This window comes from Solanum dulcamara, chromosome 4, assembly GCF_947179165.1.
Source record: "Solanum dulcamara chromosome 4, daSolDulc1.2, whole genome shotgun sequence".
In the NCBI taxonomy this organism is placed as follows: domain Eukaryota; kingdom Viridiplantae; phylum Streptophyta; class Magnoliopsida; order Solanales; family Solanaceae; genus Solanum; species Solanum dulcamara.
Window position 1 is genome coordinate 13708382 of NC_077240.1, and position 19669 is coordinate 13728050.

Below are 19669 nucleotides of genomic sequence, written 5' to 3' on the forward strand. Positions count from 1 at the left end.
TAGATACAAAAAGGACTGCTTCTTTAGTACATGCAAGATTTGGAAGCGCTCTTTTTTTTTAAGTCACTACTAATTGAAAAAAAAAAAAGAGAGTGGAGACAAAAATAAGTTTCTGCCTCCCCCCTTTTGAATAAAATCAAAAATAAAATAAATTAGAGTCAGTCAAAAATATATCTACAAAGTGTTCTACGACGTGCTGTACCAATTGTACGTAGCTAGAAGTCATTGTTTATTAAAATAATAAATTTGTGTCCCTTAATTATTGATAAATTTTATTTTTGATCCTTATGATATGTGAGCAAGCGCAGTGAATTTTAAATTAATAAGAAAAGGATAAAAAAATGTTCTTGACTATGTGAAATCAAATAAAAGTGTCCTCAATTTATAATAAGGCTGAAAATATTTATGCTATCAATAGTTTGGTTCAAAGTATCCCTATTATTAATATTTTAATCCAAAAACAAAATTCAAAAATTGTCATTTATTGTGAATATATTATAACATTAGTTACATAATTTTTTTAAAATATATTTTAGCATGAAATACGCGTACAACATATATATATATATATATATATAAATAAAGAGAGAAGCTAAAATTCACTACATTTATTGAAAAGTTGACCCCAAAAATGCAACAATTGTCAAATTTGTGCCTGTTCAATGAAGTTTCTTATTAATGCAACCTCGATTATAATTAAAAAATCTTATTTTTATCCTAGATTTTTAATGGATCTACATACTCCTTCTATTTCATATTAGATGAATTTTTAAGGTAATGCACATATATTAAGAAAAAACATTTAAGGACAAAATTTGAACTATATTTTTCTCTATTACCCTTTTGTTTAATCAACATTATAAAGATGATTAAATGTGAAATCATAGATACAAATAATCCTTCATAGGAGTATAACTTTGTAAGTAGTGTAGTTTAACTCCTAGAAAATTACAAAACTTCATTAATGGAAAGGGTAAACATGAAAAAAAAAACTAAACATTTCTTTTGAACTTTGAACAATTTAACTATTTTGAACAATGAAAAAAACTCTAAAAATTCAGTTAATATGGAATAGAAAAAGTAATAAATATAATTATAAATTATAATCGAAAGTTAAGAGGTAATGTTGGATAATTATTCCCGAAAAATACAAGCGGAGTTTAATTTTTTCACACTAGAATTTTCTTTAGTTACAAAGATAAACACGAGACGCGATGCTAACAGTAAAGATTTAAGTAAAATTTTGTGCTAATATATAATTCGGAAATGATTGATATGATAATTTGATCGGCTCTACTAGCGGCGCCGATAGTTTATGAAAAAGGGAGTTATTTAAAAAAAAATTAAAGGGATTTTTCAAAAAAAGCTATTCAGTAAATTAATTAATCAAAAGAATAAAGTAGAATTTTACTAAATTAATATTCTATAAATTAACTAATTCTCTAAGACAATATTTTTCTTCAGTCCCAAACTTAGATTAGTGGAAAAAATCCTCGATTTTGAATAAAATAATAAGATAATATAATTTTAGAAGACCGCTATATAAATATACGGTCCCATAAATATTATAAATTAATAATTTTTTAACATTACAAAAAGATTTAAGACAATTTAGTGAAATTATGACTCTAACTTTTTTTTGTCAAAATTTAAGTCTAGTTGAAGCTTATCTCTAACTTTTTAAATTGCATCCAAAATTCTCGGTATTGTCTTCTCAAACTGCACCAAAAAAATGTGAATATTTCTAGACGCGATAAGTAATTGGTTCCAAAAGTACTATATCGTCTTCCACTTCATTATCAACATTGTTTTCTCCGATGGTATCCATAATTTTATTGCAAGCTCTGGACATCTGAACATGTATCATTTTCCCCACGGTAATCTAACATGCTATTGACATCCATTTTATTGTCGTAACCGAGATTATTAATCATGACCTCAAATTCATGAATGTCGTTTTCACAAGAGGATTTATCTAAATTCCTTGAGGTTTTATCCCCAAACGATGTAATCAAAATTAATCTTCGTTAAATCTCAAAAACACTCTTTAAATTAATAAATATTAATTTATCGATTAAATAATATCCGAAATAATAATATCTAATGGTCCCAATAAATATTAATTTAAAGAGATTTTACTGTTCTAGTGTAACATCATCAAAGGGCAAATTAGTCAAATTTTAATCTTTTTGTATTAATAATAAATAGTTTTAAAAAATCATTATATAGGCAAGTTAATGTTTAGAAGCTAAATCTGATGAGATCTCTGATAGTGTCCCTGACAGTTTTTTACTATAATATAATGTGAAAATGCACCTAAACTCAAGGCCACAGTGTAGAAAATAAGTTTAAGATGGCTTCGATAGAAACTCGTCCGTCTGCATTTAATAATTATCCGGATATCGTTGACAAAATCAGATAAGAAAAAAGAGAGAAAGTATAACAAGCAAGCAAACAAAAAATCATAAATTTATTATCGAGCTGACGTCTAAATGAATGTTTATATTCAACCATAAGCATATATTATAGCAACAAAATAGGTAGAAAGCCAAAGAAATTTCCAAGCTTTTATTTTCATCAAATATAATTTACTGGAAAAAAATTGCCTAGCATGAAACAAGAACCTCTGCATCTTCGTTACTCATCAAAGAAAATTTCATCTTTTGCTAAACCCGTTGTGTACTTCCTCTGTCTCCTTTTAGCCTACTTGCTGGGTTATCTATCTAGCTCCACGCACAACAATAACAAGCCACCCGATCATATAAATACTATGGTCGACCATGTAAACGCGGTTAATGTAATTAATCACGCAACAGAATTAGGCGACCACAGTGATTTCGGGGCGGTATGTTGTGAGGCGGTTCCGCCACAAGACATCCGGCACAAAATTCTGGAGCGTGTCTTTAAGGGAACATCTCCATGGGAGAATTTCCCACCATCACACGTGGACAATCTCCTCAGGAAAAAGTGGATCAAAGGATGGGGATCAAAAGGCGCCGTATTCGAGAACTTAATCCGGAGGGTCCGACCCAAGACCATAATTGAAGTAGGCACGTTTCTAGGTGCATCTGCTCTTCACATGGTCGAGCTGACCCGTCGATTGGGACTCGACGGAACTCAAATAATCTGTATAGATGATTTTCGAGGGTGGCCGGGGTTTTCAGATCACTTGAGGATGAAAGGCATGAAGATGGTGAACGGGGATGTTTTGCTTATGTATCAATTCATGCAGAACGTGATGGAAGCAAATGCTACAGAGGCCGTAGTGTACATGCCGTTCTCCAGTGGGTCAGCGTTAGAGAAACTTTGTGAGTGGGGGGTGTTTGGTGAGTTGATTGAGGTTGATGCAGGGCATGATTTTCACTCGGCTTGGTCTGATATAAATCGGGCTTTTAAGCTGTTGAAGCCCGGTTCAAATGGTGGAGTCATATTTGGGCATGACTATTTCACAGCGGCTGATAACAGAGGAGTGAGAAGGGCTGTTAAATTGTTCGCACGCGTTCATAATCTCACTGTTCAAGTTGATGGCCAACATTGGTTTTTCCATATTACGAATCGTTTGTGATCATACCGTTATCTTAATGGATCGGATAAGCTATTGCAAATCAAAGTAATTAAATTGAACATGTATAGAAGTAAGAGTTACATTTATTTTGAAGCTAATTGAGAGATGTGTATATATTATAATTGCTTTGTTGGAATTTGTCTTTGCTGTTTATGTCCTCTTGCATTTTGAGATCTTTGTGATTATTTAAGCATTAGCGATTTTAAGTAGTCAATAATTTAAAAATCTTTTGACATTAAAGAATGGATATATATCTGATCTTCTATAAAATCATATACAAGACATCTGAATTCTGTAATGCCCAAAACATTTATCTAGTTGATCATACTCAAGGCAAAAGTATGGATTTTTACCAAGTGAATCAAAATATAAAAAAGTAAATATACAAAGAAGGGAGATTTAACCTAATGCAATTTTCTGCCGAAAGGGATTGGATGAACTCCTTGCTCCTAACCACCATTCTTTGGCCCTTTTCCCCCTCACATTTCGTACCTCTAAATATCTTTGGTTCTTTTGTTTTCCCTTCCCCTGTTTACTTGTTCGTCTTTTCAGCTTGGTGTGTGCCATGTAACATAACTCATACTCTAGTAATCAATTTAGTAGTATACTGTCCATGTTACTCCAGTAATATTGTCAGATGACACAGAATCTCAATATGGACAGCTCCAACTACAGCAATTAGTCGAACAAATCCCTTGATCTACATGTATATATATGTATGTCTGCAAATCAACCTTAAACTTTAATTTCGAATAACTTGATTTAAAATTCATTAATAAATGCTGGAACATGATGTAGTAATGCAACATATATACTCTTAAGATTGTTCGGCATATTCCTTTTGCCTCTTAAGAAATCAGTAGGTACTCTCCTAATTTCCTTGTGCTTTTGATTGTCATAGTGGTAATATAATGGACTTCATTTCGTCTTGCTTCATGTCTTTTTGGTCATTTAAACTTAGGTGCTGTTGGATTTTTCTGTTTGTGAGGAGGATCAACAGAAATATCAAATGCGACCAATATTCTGACAAAGAAAAATGGGGGCAGATATAATGTTTTGCCCGAGATGAAGTTCCTGGTGCTAGATGCTTGATTTCTGCTGTCTACTTTTTCTTTGCTAGACATGTTGTAAATATAGCTGTATTGTTTATTACGATTCTGAGAAAAATGTTCGTTTTGAAATTTCATTATCTCCTTTCCCTGCATCTGTTTTCTTTTCTTTTATCGAGTTACAAGTAGCAGTATACCTTTTTTTATATTTTTATTTTTTATGTATAATATTGCAAGTATAATGCTAACTATGTATGTAGTAGTTAGTCCATACACGCACACACCCAAAATTATTTTAATAATATTGTAAGTTTAGAATTTCTTTGTGGAGATAGGAGATACCTTCGTTATATTTATATATGAAAAATTGAAATCTGTTAATATAACAGAGAGTGTTTCAAAAGTATTAGAATTAAGCGGGTTCGATTATTTAATATCCATGAAATAAAAAATGAAGATCTCAGGTTGGAACAAATCTATAATTACAAAGAAATCTTGGAATTCCTTGGATATTCTTGATTGTTGCTGAATTAACTATATATAATGCAAACCTAATTAAATCTCTTTGCTTCAACAAGTTTATCGCTTACTGAGGGTGCAAATTCATAATAGGCAAATAAAAATGATTGTACTTCAAATAATATGAAAAGAAGTGATTTTAGAAAATGAAATATGTAATGTTTTTTTCAGTCAGAAAACTTAATAGGTAGAGAACAAAAATGGAAAGAGAAGCGACATATTTGTCCTTTAATGGAAAGCTTTTTCCTCTTGTGATAATTAAAATGTGAGGTCGCAAGTCGCAATGGGCATGTATCACGTGGTTTTTAAATTTTTAAATAAAATATACTACTTATATGGTAAAAAGACAAGTAAATTATATAGTATGTGCTGGTTTGATGGTTCACCAGATAATGGATGTACGAATGGACTTCCAGTTTAAGGACCACTCTGTTTTGCCTTTTTCTTCATTCATGGCAAAGAGAAATAATAATAATAATAAAATGACTTATTTACAAACTGTTTATAATTTGTCTCCCAATAGCGAGGAAAAAGTATTACTGTTCACTTCATAGAGTTATAAGGTGCATACTGCATAGATACAAATTCCTTTCACTTAAGTTTCAAACTGATTAAATTTCTTATGTTAATTCAAACAAAAAATAAACATATACATCCATTTTTATCTCATATCAGGCTCATAATTTCCAACTAGAAAAAGAATTTTTTCTAATTATTTTGCTAAGTAGTGGTAGTATTCTTATTTTCAAATCATTTTTTTGGTTGGAGATGGACCACAAAAGAAATTTTGGCTATTTAGTGAACCCTCTACCTCTCTCCCTACCCTACCTTTTTCTAATGGTTGTATTATTACATAGTACTTGCAAATGAATATTAAATACGCACATGCTTAAATGTTTGACAAAATGACAGGTGAGGATGGGGGGCTGTCATTGATTTAAGGTGACTTTAAAAAATATAATGGCGGAATTAAAATTTTTGTTAGGTGTTGAAATTCAAAAAATATATACCCATGAAAAAGGGATCGGAAAAGCTTTTGTATAGTGGTAGGGTTGGGACTTGGGATATATTAACAAGATTCTCATATACTAGGATTAGCTAATAATTTGTCATCCACATGATGGAACAGAAAATGAGGGAACACAAGTGGGATATTTTACTCACTTGATAATACATTGTTTTTTCATATGCATATATATATATGAGGATTTTGGTATACTAGTATACAACTAGTATACCAACTAAAAAGTATACCAACTAAAAATCAAACAGACCAAACCGCACATATAAGAACATGCAGCATTATCATATTATTCATAGCAAATCCCCACCACGTTTGTTGGATGCTCCCACACATTAACAAATCATAGATGGCAAATCGGGAACATGATGTTAATTCATTTTGTTTTTAATAATTGTTTCTATCTTAATGATGATGATTAATTGGATCGAACGTATGAGAAATAATTAACGTCAGAATTGTAATCACATAATATACTAAGACATGATTAAACAAAACAACCAAGATAATTAGCTAGTGATTGCAGTACTTACATACTAATATTGAGAGATCCGACTAATTTGGAGCTAGTGATGTTCTAATCTAGTAAGGAGAGCCGTCCTTAGTTCATCTTCGGTGCTCAGTCCTTGAGGAACTCTAACCACAACATCATGAAGGACGAGATGATTGACGGTTGAGATGCTGGCATGGTGGACTTGCATTTGTAGATGTTGAAGCGCACTCATGAGTTTTGCTGATGGATAATCCACGTTTTCCGACTGAACCCTGATCATTGCATCTGTGCCTACTATTTTCACTTCAACTTCCGGTGCCGCTGTGGAATTAGCCCTAATTACTTGGTCGTCCGATGAAGTGGTGGTGCTCTGGTTATCAGCTGATGATGATTCCGTTATGATTTTCTGTTTTTTAGTGTGATCAATTAGCTGCAGCTCCAATTCATCCACTTTAGCTTTGAGTTGATTGATGTAGGACACAGCGTCTGAAAGCAATGACGCTTTGTCCATTCTCGATACGTTTGGAACGACGGAGCGTAACGCGTAGAACCGGTGGTTCAGCTTCTCCCTCCTCTGTCTCTCCGCTTCCACGTGGTTCAACGCGGCCATATTAGCATCTTCCTCGCCTCCCTTGGGCTTTCTCCCCCTTTTTTTGGCTACAACAGGCAGCTGTTTTTTGCTATTTTCTCCTAATTTGTCGTCATTGTTATCTTGTTGTAAGCCGGTAACAAGGCCAATATCAGCAAAACAAACTGTTTTCTCGAGAAATTGAACCGGGGGAGAACAGAGGAACACGGACATGACCTGTTGAACCAAGCTCAAATTCTGTTTGATTAATTGAGTCGAGCCTAATTCGAGCACGCCATTAGAAGTTGGAATACAAACCAGAGTCTGAATCCCATGGATCTGAGCTTCTTTAGCCCTTTCACAGCTGTAATAAAGCTGAAATTGAGCCGCACCTGTTATCCACAAAAAATCACCACTACCAAAAGCTTTACCAGTAACAGATCCATCTCCGGCAGAGAAAGAACGGGCCAGCGACATCACATAGAACCATTCAGTGTCGGTTACATCACAATCGTCAACTATACTAGTATCTCCATTACCATCCATTAAGGCTTGAATTCCTTTAATGACTTTTTTTCTCTCGGACTGGGCCTGTGACTGTAAGCTGCTGCTGCCTTTGCCTTTGTTGTTATTAGCCACACCGACTAATTGGAAATATCCATCTCCCCAAGCTAAAAAGTTTTTTCCCTCGTCGTCGTTAGAGGTCTGCCAGAAAATAGCATAAGCCCACCATTCTGGCTGGCTTTTGACAACATACTGAAGCATTTGTTGAAGGCCCAATGGCATTTGGTTAGTATCTGTCGGAGGAGGAGGTAGTGAGGCAGCTGCCATGGGAGATGAACAAGTATTATTTAATTGATGTAAGAGTAATGATAATGAAACTTCAGCAGTTGAGTAAGGACGATAAAATATGAGAGTTTAATTTAACACCTTATAATTATTTTCTACAAAAAGTAGCGCCTGGCTAGTCCTATACTATCGCTGAGCAATTAACACATAAAAATAAAACGCTACTACTACTGAAGGTACAGTAAATACACATAAACGAGAACGACAACTCAGTTAAAATATTCTCCGCGTTTTAAAAAAAATGATATATTTTATTTTAGTTTATTTTAAAAAATAAATATCAAAAATATATCTGAATTATTAATTATGTTTTTTTTACACTCATCTCTTATTTAAAAAGAATGATCCCTTTTTTTTACAACACTTTTACATGATATGTTTAATGCCACAATGCTAAAGAACATTTTAGTACATTTGACATAACTTTAATTTAAAATCACAAAATTAAAAAATCTTTTTTATTTTTTTTAAATTCATGTCAAATCAAATTAGGTCATTTTTTTGAAATAAATGGAGTAATATATACCGAGAAATTAAAATCTCTTAACTACCTGCGTAATAAATAAAATATGCTTACAAACCAAATTATTCTACTACTCCAAACGTTTAGGAAATTTTGAAACATAAATAAGAAACAAATTTAAGATTATTACCATATAGATGGAATAAATTTCAAACTAGAGTAGTTACTAATTAGGAATATCTCAAAGCCTATATTTCCTATTGGGCTTAAGATAATGTTCTTAACTAGACTAGTTACGGTATTAGTACCATAAGCCTTTTGGGATTAAGTTCTTTCCAAATTGTATATTGGAATGAAAGTCATAGGAAAAGCTGCTCTATGGAAAAGATTCTCATAGAATTTGATCTATATTATAATTAAAATCCAAAAGAAAAAGAATATGACGTACAATTCTGGATTTTGAAGAAAGTAGCAGGGTACCCAATATTTTAAGACAAGACAGGTAAATTTAAATGAAAATACTTGTTAATCAACAAAATAACATCTTATAGCCTTTAATCTATAGCAGTAATTATTTTCCACTAGAGTATTTTTTTTTTTTAATAACGGAAATGCTATCTCATGTTTCAAAAATTGTGAATAATGTATATTATATTCTGACAAAAAGGAAAAAAAACAAACAAGCACTAGGAAGGAGAACCATTGATTTTCGCTAAGAAGAGGTTGAGAAAATAATTAAAAAAAATTATTAGGAGGAACAAAAAGAAAAGTCAAAAGGAGTCTTCACTAATTTCTTTTCTTTGGATAAAATAAATTACTTTCGTTTCTAGACTTGCACATCAATATATTATTTCTTGTTTCAAAATAAATGATGTTTTTATATATTTTTTTATAATTAATTCTTAACAAGTAACATTTATTTTACTGACTTATCTTCCATAAATATTTTGAAAAAAATATGAAACTCTTTAGCAATTTCTTGGCTATATAATTTTTATTTTATTTTAAAAGGATACAAGTGGAAGTTTATGGTTAATGTCTTTTTTATTTTTTAAAACATCATTTATTTTGAAATTGATATAAAAGCTAGAATTTTATCACGTTTTATTTGTCGTTCTTCTTGTTGGCTTTATTTTCTTTTTATTTTTACTCCCTTTTTTCTTCAAAAATTCTATTGATGGAGAAGGGAAAGGGAGACGGTGAGATTTATATTCACACACTATTATATGAATAACGTTCGCCAATTCCACTATACTATAAGTTATGTATGGAGTACGCAGATTTTTTTACGAGCAATATAGATATTTTAATAAATAAATAAATAATTGGTATAACAACAATATATTAATAAATAACAATATTCAAAGCATAATAATAAGACACAATTTAAGTAAATTGCTACGGCCCTCTTTAACGAGTTTTCATATTTTGAAATGAAATTATAATAGCTTCATTAGAGATAGTATTAAATATTTCTTTTTCAATATAAGATATCAAACAAATGTGTCACATAGGCGTGCTACATAGAAAATTGAGGTGGAATATAATGATTTAATGTCTTAAAGGATAGATATGACTAATTTTTTTTTAGAGTACATGAATAAATATAGTTCACGATAAATGTAAATAATAAATATATTGAAAAAGTATAATATAGGGCAAATGACAAATATGACTCTTTTTCGCTACTTAACTACGGCTATTAAAAATAGGGCTGTTCATGGTTATGGTTAAAAAATCAAATCGAACGCAATTCGAATCAAATCGATTAAAAAAATTGGTATTTGATTTGGTTTGGTTTTACTTTTGAAAACCAATACTATTTTGGTTTTGGTTTTACTAAAACAAAACCGCAACAATAACCAAACCAAACCAAGAAAATATACATATAATATTTATAATTATTTATAAATAAAATATAAATATTTTGTTAAATTTTAATTAATTTAAGTCTTTTAACTTTACCATTTTCTCAAGGTCAACACTTAAATTTTGGAATATAATTTTCTTGTACCCCTCCCCTGGATAATTCCTCAATTGTTGAGTTTGAGGTTATATATTTGCTATAAAGATTTGATCTTTGATGTATAATGACTTTAGTATTGATTAACTAAATCACTACGTTCGTGTAATAATAACTCTACTATTGCTTAATTGAATTCACGGTAGCTTTCATGTTGATTGTTCATTTACTAGTTGTTTTTGTCTATTGAGATGTGTATGCCCTCAACAAATTTATTATTTTCAAATTGAAAAAATCAAAAAGAATCGAATCAAACCAATAGTTATTTTTTTGGTTTGGTTTTAGAAATTTAAAAATCGACTAAACTGATTTGATTTTAATTTTAATCAATAACCGATCAAAACCAAACTATGAACACCCCTAATGAAAAATAGAGCGCCTCATCAATTTTTTACTATTTTGTGCCATCACAGAAGGTCTAGTGATAACTTGGGCTTTCTTCAGGAGATGCGACTTATCAGGCCCAGAGCTAAAAAAAAAATGGGAAATTTACATAAATGTACTACATTAAGAAAATATTTATCATTTATAGTAATAATATTTTTTTTCATTGAACACTTATAATACAATTATAATACAATTTTAATACATATTAGTGAGAATAATTTATAAAACTCATATAATATAAGTTTTATTCATGAATAATATATTTATCACATACTTTAATACACTTATAATACATTGTGTCAATATCTTACCAAACAAGTATAATATATTTTAAAATACTTATAATACATTTATATTGCATGCATAATTCACTTTTAATACATAGTAAATATATCATAATATTGCTATAAATGATAATAAATAAAGAATATCGCTAAAATCAATAATTATTTATTAAAAAATATTTTTTCTAGTAATTTTTCCAAAAAAAATTGCACATGTTAATTACCAAATCTCTTCCTCAATCTAAAACCTTATATGAAGACTATAGAAAAGAAGGAATACAACTGAAAGTTTAAGGAGGCGTCTAACCATACATTTCAAATATTTTTTACTTTATTTAAAATTTATGAAGTTGAAAACGGAGTTGATTTGATTGTACTTTTTGCTAAGGAGAGGAAAGAGCATTTTATTTGAAATGTATGAAGGTGGAGTTGAAAAACAAGTTTGGAGCCCCATTTCAAATTTAAAATCCAACTCTAAATTTTTATAGCCAAACATCGATTTAGAAATTTTTAAAAAATTATTCCGATAAAGTGAACAATTCTCATGGACAAATGACCACGCAATATTATGGAGGTATCATGCCAATCCAATAGTATAATAGCTTCTTCAGTTGACAATATGCCCTGCTCTTAGTGCCAAAATCACACAGGTATATATATATATATATCAAATACTAGGAGTCAAAGAAACAATACTGCTTTCTACTCACATTTCTAACGTTTAAGTCTAACACTACCAAGTATACATACTTCCCCTTGTTTGCAGTACTACAGTAGGCTGGCAAATGAAGCAACAAATTATACTTTTGAGGCACACCTTCATTAATATGTTCATCAAACTACAAGTTAGTACCTGGAACACTCTATGAATAAAATGCTTCTCTCACTAGATTCTGGACCAAACAGTACTGACACCAATATTAGTACAAACTGCAGCAAATATTAAGGACAAAGAGATTAAAAAGATCCCATCCTGAGGTTACCCATCTCATGCCAATGCTTCTCCGCCTCCTCTCCTACTATTTACAATCCCGATAAGTCTGCTCTTCTTCACTGGCTTACTCAGTTGAAATACAGGATGTCTGCATAGCTTTTGCATTCCCTTCCTTAAACTAAGTCTAAACACTGTGTTCTCAACCTCCTCTGTGTCAAATCCCTCTCTAAACCTACTTTCTAGTGTTTGTCTTTTGTGAGCAACTGGAGAGGTCTTCACAACGGAATCACATTCATCTCCAGCATCACTTGTACTCCTACAGTTCCAGAATTGCTCCCCTGACTCACACTCTGTACTGTCTAAAGTGGCACTTCTTGAGAGTTCACCAGCAGTTTGCTTTTCGTGAGAATAGCCATCCAGAACGGGCTCTTTAGTAAGTACTCCATTTGATTGTGTTGAGAGATAATCTACCATGTAACTGGAAATGATAGCACGTGGCAACTGCATTTGGCATGTCACATGTGATTCTTCTCTTTCATGAAGGGTCTTTATAACAAGTGTTTTAAGGAGGTTCATTACTTGAACTGCATGAATCAGTGCGGTCAAAGGATCAACCATCTGCAAGATTTACTATCCCATTATTAGTATATATGAAACACAGTCACCGGAGGGCATACCATATCATTCCCAATTTAGACATTTGGCTAAAACTAAACAACCCTTTAAACTCAGTTTCCCTTAAACATGCATTTGAGAAGGAGAACGTAATAATAGATACACTTCTGAAAAGTTCTCAAGTACCTGAGTCATGTTAGGAGCAAAGACCATGGCAATATTCCTTGCATTCATCTTGTTATAACGCTCATTATGCACAACGTCTGCCATTAAATTGATTGCCCAGTCAAGCAATGCAGCTTCAGTTGGAGGAAGTAAGTTCACTAGTTGGGTGCACTCTTCTTCAGTGTTGCAATTCATCACCTGCTCTGGGGTTAGAGAATCTAGTACACCTGTAGGCAGCTCCCTAAACCATGCCTGGAGACATATGGAAAATTTTATAAGAGTGGTAAAGACTATATTTCTGGGCAAAGTAAATCGTCACTGAATTAGGGTGGGATCATAGCTATTTAAGGGGTCTATCTGAAAACGAAAATAATCTATAGATAACTCTTTTGGTGTACTTTTCCAGCCCCTGAGAGAAGTATACAATACAAGGGAAACTTTTCTCCAGAAATAAAGGCAGTTCAGAGATAGCTTACTGGTTTTGTAACCAAAAGACAAACACAATAACCATGAATTGACTTTACCAACCTGAGCACAGACCGACAAGACATATATGAGACTATGCAACCTCTCTACAACAGAAGTTAAATAAGCTTTCCATCAGAGACAGTCTTGACTAGTATAAATTTATATTGTATCTTGGCCCAGTAGCAATACGTAGTGCATTTACCTCATGTACAGAAAGAGTTGGAACTGAGAAATAAGACCTAAGATATTCTTCTTTGGACAATAATCCCGCGGAAAGCACCTTGAATGCTCATCTTTGTTATCCTTGGTGTTCAAAAAGCATCTTTTGTTGTTGATCAATTTCATAGTTTATTCACTTTCAAAGATTAAACAAGAACACTGCATTAAACAAAAGGCTAAATGCGTGTTACGTTTTTAATACATTTATTTGATTTTCCGTTCTTGCCCAAACCCAGAACTTATATACCAAATCTTTGATGCTGCCTGTTGTTTTTTCTAAATATCTTGTAACGAACCCCACCGGTAAATTGGATTTTCCATACCCCATTTAGCATAATATAAGCGATAATAGACGGGACAGTACCTTGACAGGCTAGGCATAGCAAAGGTGGGTATTTGAAATGGAATTCAGTTTAATTCAGAGCTTCAAGATCTTGCAAGCATCTATTCTACTAGTTGTTAGTTTCAACTTGGAAAACTCAGCAACGAATGGAGATGGATGAATATGTTAAAGCTACCTTAATCAATCCTGCCAAACAATGAACATCAATTCCATATGGAACAACGCCTCTACTATTCAGCTGGTTCCTCACAGTTTCTCCTTGACTATTCTCAGCATTAATCCGGAATATTCCTTCTACCTTCAACCAAATGCAGAAAAGACTGCAAGTTTCAGCATATTTAATGCAAATAGCCATATTATAGACTTTTCAAGTACAGAGAAAGAACAATACTTGCAGGCCTCCTTCAGTATACAGACGACTCTGCAGCTCAAGAAGTATTGTTGGCACACTGTTTCCTCTATGGTCATATGAACACTGCATTGACTGTACAGAAACTCCAAAAACACTTGCACTGCAAAGTACAATAAAAATGAGAGAATTAAATGTTTTCAGCATAAAGAATCAGCACAAGAACTGAGCAAGACGGTAGCAATAGTCAGGTGAACATGTGCAACCAACAGTAGCTGAAAAAATAAAAATCACCAAATAGCAGTTTCTAATGTTAATTTAAGAACCCTGATGACAGTAGAACAAAATATATCTATACTATCATGAAACTCTTTCCAATGACAATCCCTTTCCTAACAATGGACAATTCACTATTCTGATGTAATAGATAAGAAGGAAAATATATGCATATCAGCTTTAGCGGCAGAGTGAAGCATGCAAGACAGATTCGGCATTTGATTTTCGCCCAGCATTAGATCTAGTACATCTGAACTATTACTTTACTTTTTCGCGTGTAAAGCATTCAAACAGCATTAATGTACTCAATGTCAAACTAATTGGGATTATCTATATGATCATTTACATTGATCCATTCTGTTCGGTCCAATTTCATAAACAATTTGTTAGTCAGCTGTAAGCTGTATAAATTAAATGAGAATGTAGTTTTCCACAGAAGAGAAACTTGCCAGATCTGGGTAAGATAAACTACCTCCTTAGATATTAATCTTTCTATTTCATAAAAAATTGTAACAATAGAAATTGAAGAGGAACCTTGCGCTGGGGACTTTACGGGGGACTTCAGGCTGGAGCTCAATAGGCAAGCCAAGGAAGCCATTGAAGCGATCGAAGGTGACATGAGAAACGTGACAGACATCGGTGGGCCAGCCAATGTCCATGTTAGCCACGTCATCTCTATCCACACTGCAAGTGACCAGCGACTTCCGGAGAGCCGTCACCAAAACCGCCAGAATTGGTGATTGGTTATTGTCATGGCTCTGACGTCGACGGTCATCACCGGAAACCCGAACCCGACTCCTTCTCTTTGGGTCCGAACTTAAAAATTCCTCTTCCCCTTCTTCTTCTTCTTCTTCCTCCTCCTCTTCATTATTTACTTGTTCGTAATCATAGAGAGAGGAGCAACGAGGAGACAATTCTAGGACTGATGAAGAGTTGGAAGCAGAAACCCGGCCAAAAGTATACGACTTAGATCGCAAAAGACGAGTCATAATTGGGAATTACGTACTAATTTCCTAGCAAACAAGGGGATTTAACGAGACTATATAATAAGGAGATGAACAAGAGGATAACATAGATGCATTATGATAAATGATGATGGAAATTGTTGGTGAATGATAAGAAGATATAGGAACATGAGAATGGGTGAAATGGAATAGTTGTAATGAGAGCGATAGGGGGTTGGGGTGGGGGGGACACAATACATTATTATTATAATGATCTGTCTTTTTGGATCTTTGTAGCCTTCACCTCTCGTGAATGACTTAACCTGGAAATGGCAGTTACATACTAACTCCTTTTGATTTCAACCAACGTGACCGCCGTGCTAAGCTGCCGGAGAAGGCACGCACGCAGAATTTTATTTATTTATTTTTCAAAAAAGAACTAGTTCATGTAATTTGACATTATTCCTTCAAAGTTAAAGAATACAAAATTGGAGTATTTGACACCGCTGTCCGGTAAACTGTAACATCAAAATTCAACTTTTGGTGCTACTATGCTTCAATTTGTTTGTCGTTTACACTTTGACAAGAAATTTAAGTAAATATAAAAAAAGATAAAACATAAAAATTTATTGTTCAGTGTTTTTGCCTCTTGTATGTAGTTGTGTTATACTCTCAGTTGCACGAAAATTAATTTGTAATGAGTAATTAAAAGTAATGTGTCACCAGAAAAGGTCAGGGGAGGTGGGTGGGCTATGGCATTAGTTACATAAACCAGCTCAGGTATCTTGAATTAATATCTAACAAGTGTGAACGCCGTGAATAATATAAATGAGCAGTCCCCATTGAGTGACCAACTGCGGCTGAAAGTAAATGCTTTGCATAATAAATTACTCTCTCCTTTTTAATTTAGTATTTATTACTAATCCAATCGATAAATTAAATTAAATTGATAAAAAAAGATTTGTGATTTGATTTGATTGTTTTAGCGTTGAAAAAAATTGATTTGATTTTGTATTATAGAAAAAAAAGGACAAATCGAATTCTAATCAAACCGACATAATGCATATATAATTTTTTTATGCATAAAAAATAATTATTATAATATACGTATTATTAAAATTGGTTTATAACTTTCAATGTTTACATAGATTATTTTATATTTGGGCTTGTATTATGACTAAAAAAATTGACATGTATGTTTTCCAAATATAATATCTTGAAGATATCATTGTACATTTTTATTTTATTTTATTTGTTCAAATGTCTTTGAGATGATATTAAGCAATATAATCACACGATAAAGGAAACAACATTCATTTAAGAACTTCAAGTGCAACATTAAATCATACAATCAAGGGAACAACCTCTTCAATTTGAGTTCTTTTTCAATCATGGTACAATTGTAAAATTAAAGAAAAATAAAAAAATAAGAAAAATTGAAAGAATCGACTAAAATCGAAACTGAAAAAATCGATGTTAGGTTTGTTTGATTTGGTTTATAAATTTAATAAACCGACATAATTGATTTGGTTATTTTTTATTGAAAAACCAAATCAAACTGACCTATCTACACCACTATTTATTACTTTATCTATCTGATTTTGATTAGATACGATTTAAAAAAAATAATAATGAGATTTTTGTATTTTATAGTCTTAAGCTAAAGATAGGTAAAAAATATCATTTTTTTATATTTTATGATTCTGACTAAGTCACGTGAAAAATTAAAATTAAAAAATCGCTAAAAATGAAAAAATATACTATCTATCTTCATTCCATTTTATGTGACACCCTTTCCTAGTTTGTCTCAGAAAGAATGTCACTTTATTATAATTGAAAATAATTTAACTTTCAAATTCCTCTCTCACTTTACCCTTAATGAAATGATTAAAATTCACATAAGTATTTAAAGATTATTTTAGATTATAAATTTTAAATTTTTTTTAATCTTAAATATTATATCAAGTCAAATAACGTCATATAAAATAAGACAAAAAAAGTACTATTTTTCTAATATATATTTTTAAAAATAAACTAAAAGAATAATTAATGGGACAGAGAGGCTAAACAAATGTAAGCGGGTATGGAGTAGTTATGGACGGAATCATAGCATTAATCGCACCTTCCAATAATTAATAATTTAATATACTCATACCAGGTGCTGTCATTTACTATACGTACTAAATAATATTGATAGTGTGTACTCTTCTACCATGTACTATAACACATAGAAATATATACATTTATTTTGTGTAATGTTTAATTTCTTCTGCAAACTAATTTCTAAGGTTTCAGTAGAGGGAAATAATTCATTTTCTAATTTTTGTCTTTGTAACGATTTGAATTTTGATCTTCAAGTTTGCACGTATTTTATTGATGACTAGATTCGTATAGTATTTGAAATGAGATAGACAAAAATACTCTATGAACTGAGATATTTTATCTTTTGTATGGAATAATTAATTCAATCATTTAGTATAAATAATGATATAAAGTAATCTATTAATTAATTAATATCCATATTCAATTGCGGGATAAAATAGTCATGCATTTTATTTCAAAATTGTTATTCGTATCCCTTGTACCAAACGAACCCCTTACGGAACATTTGGTATACTACACAAGCATAAACAGTCCTGAGATAAAAATTTAGTATTGTCTTGTCATTTGTCTGGTTACTAAAGTATAACTAAAACACTAAAGTTAGGACTATTTTTTATGCTTGTTAGATCGTGGAATAATAATATAAAAATTAATTATTCCTAGATAAAAATACTAAAAATGATAAAATAAATAAATCTCTGTAATGTCCCTAAAATCATTTTTTTACTAAATAAGATGACGGATATTTTTTTTAACAAACAATTTCTTAAATATTATGTAATCTATGTCATTTTTAATACAATAAATCAAATAATTAATAATAAAAAAACAACATCAAAATAACTAGTCCCGCAATCCGCATAACTTGTCTTTGAACCTGGACCTTAGAAAATAAAAATCCGACTTTGGCTTTGTTGAGCAATAAGAAGTTAGTTAGAGAGGTTGTTACTGTTAGCTCCTAGTTTGTTAGAAAAATTGTTACAAAGTTAGTTATAGACTACTCTAGTTAAGTTAAATTAACTAGTATAGATGGTTAAGTCATTGGATACTTAGAACACACTATATATAGTGTGATCAGCTGTAAATGTAAGAGTTGAACCATTATGATTTCAATATAATTCTGAGTTGCTGTTGCTCTTCCTCCTCCTCCTTCTTCTTCTTCTTCTTCTTCTTCTTCTTCTTCTCCTCCTTCTTCTTCTTCTCCTTCTTCTTCTTCTTCTCCTTCTTCTTCTTCTTCTTCTCCTCCTTCTCCTTCTTATCCTTCTTCTTCTTCTTCTTCTTCTTCTTCTTCTACTTCTTCTTCTTCTTCTTCTTCTTCTTCTTCTTTCTTCTACAATAGTTATCACCATTATTATAGCTTAACATGGTATCAGAGCATTGAGGTGCTAGATTGAAAATCTTCTCTGTTCTTCAGTGTAATGAGAAACTTGGTTCCAGGTGAAGTTCATCAATGACGAACACTGCTGCCACTGATTTTGTGCAAGGAGGAGTTACAGTAGTTGATGCACATCATCCATTGTATCTGCAAGCATGTGACACTCCAGGTAACTCTTTAGTTTCAATACAACTTACTGGATCTGAGAATTACTCTTTATGGAGTAGATCAATGAAGATAGGTCTACTAGGTAAAGGAAAATTAGGTTTCATCAACGACAAAAGTTTCAAAGACAAGTTTCATGCTTCACTGTATGATCTTTGGGAAAAATATAATGCCATTGTTCTTTCATATATTATAATTTTTGTTAGTAGAGAATTACTAAGTAGAATAGTATAAGCTAGTGATGCTCAACAGGTGTGGACAGATTTGAGAGAAAGGTTTGATAAAGTAGATGGATCTAGAATTTTTTATCTACACAAAGAGATTGCCACATTCAATCAAGGAATGATGTTAGTCTCCAACTATTTTTCTAGACTCAAGGAGTTATGGATGGAGTATGATTCGCTTATGCCTTGTCCTAGCTGCACATGTGAGGTCTCTAAAACACATGCAATGTATTTTGAATATCAAAGGTTGATGCAGTTCCTCTTAGGG

General features: G+C 31.9%; 3 protein-coding genes across 3 annotated transcripts; 1 reads left to right on the top strand and 2 right to left on the bottom strand.

The window, feature by feature from the left end:
* The first annotated feature begins 2536 nt into the window (after positions 1-2536).
* LOC129884715 (uncharacterized) lies at positions 2537-3694 on the top strand. The gene has a single exon (XM_055959001.1). It carries the CDS (start codon positions 2612-2614, stop codon positions 3563-3565), a length of 954 nt encoding a protein of 317 aa, XP_055814976.1. The 5' UTR covers positions 2537-2611; the 3' UTR covers positions 3566-3694.
* A 2907-nt stretch (positions 3695-6601) lies between these two features.
* On the bottom strand, positions 6602-8182 carry LOC129886414 (transcription factor MYC1-like). Its single transcript, XM_055961088.1, has one exon. The coding sequence runs from the start codon at positions 8044-8046 to the stop codon at positions 6721-6723; it is 1326 nt and encodes a 441-aa protein (XP_055817063.1). The 5' UTR covers positions 8047-8182; the 3' UTR covers positions 6602-6720.
* Positions 8183-12007: 3825 nt separating this feature from the next.
* LOC129886413 (rho GTPase-activating protein 5) lies at positions 12008-15910 on the bottom strand. Its single transcript, XM_055961086.1, has 5 exons — positions 15125-15910; positions 14357-14477; positions 14141-14263; positions 12957-13187; positions 12008-12773 (listed from the first exon to the last, which is right to left on the bottom strand). Exons 1-5 carry the CDS (start codon positions 15577-15579, stop codon positions 12210-12212), a joined length of 1494 nt encoding a protein of 497 aa, XP_055817061.1. The 5' UTR covers positions 15580-15910; the 3' UTR covers positions 12008-12209.
* Positions 15911-19669: the final 3759 nt, after the last annotated feature.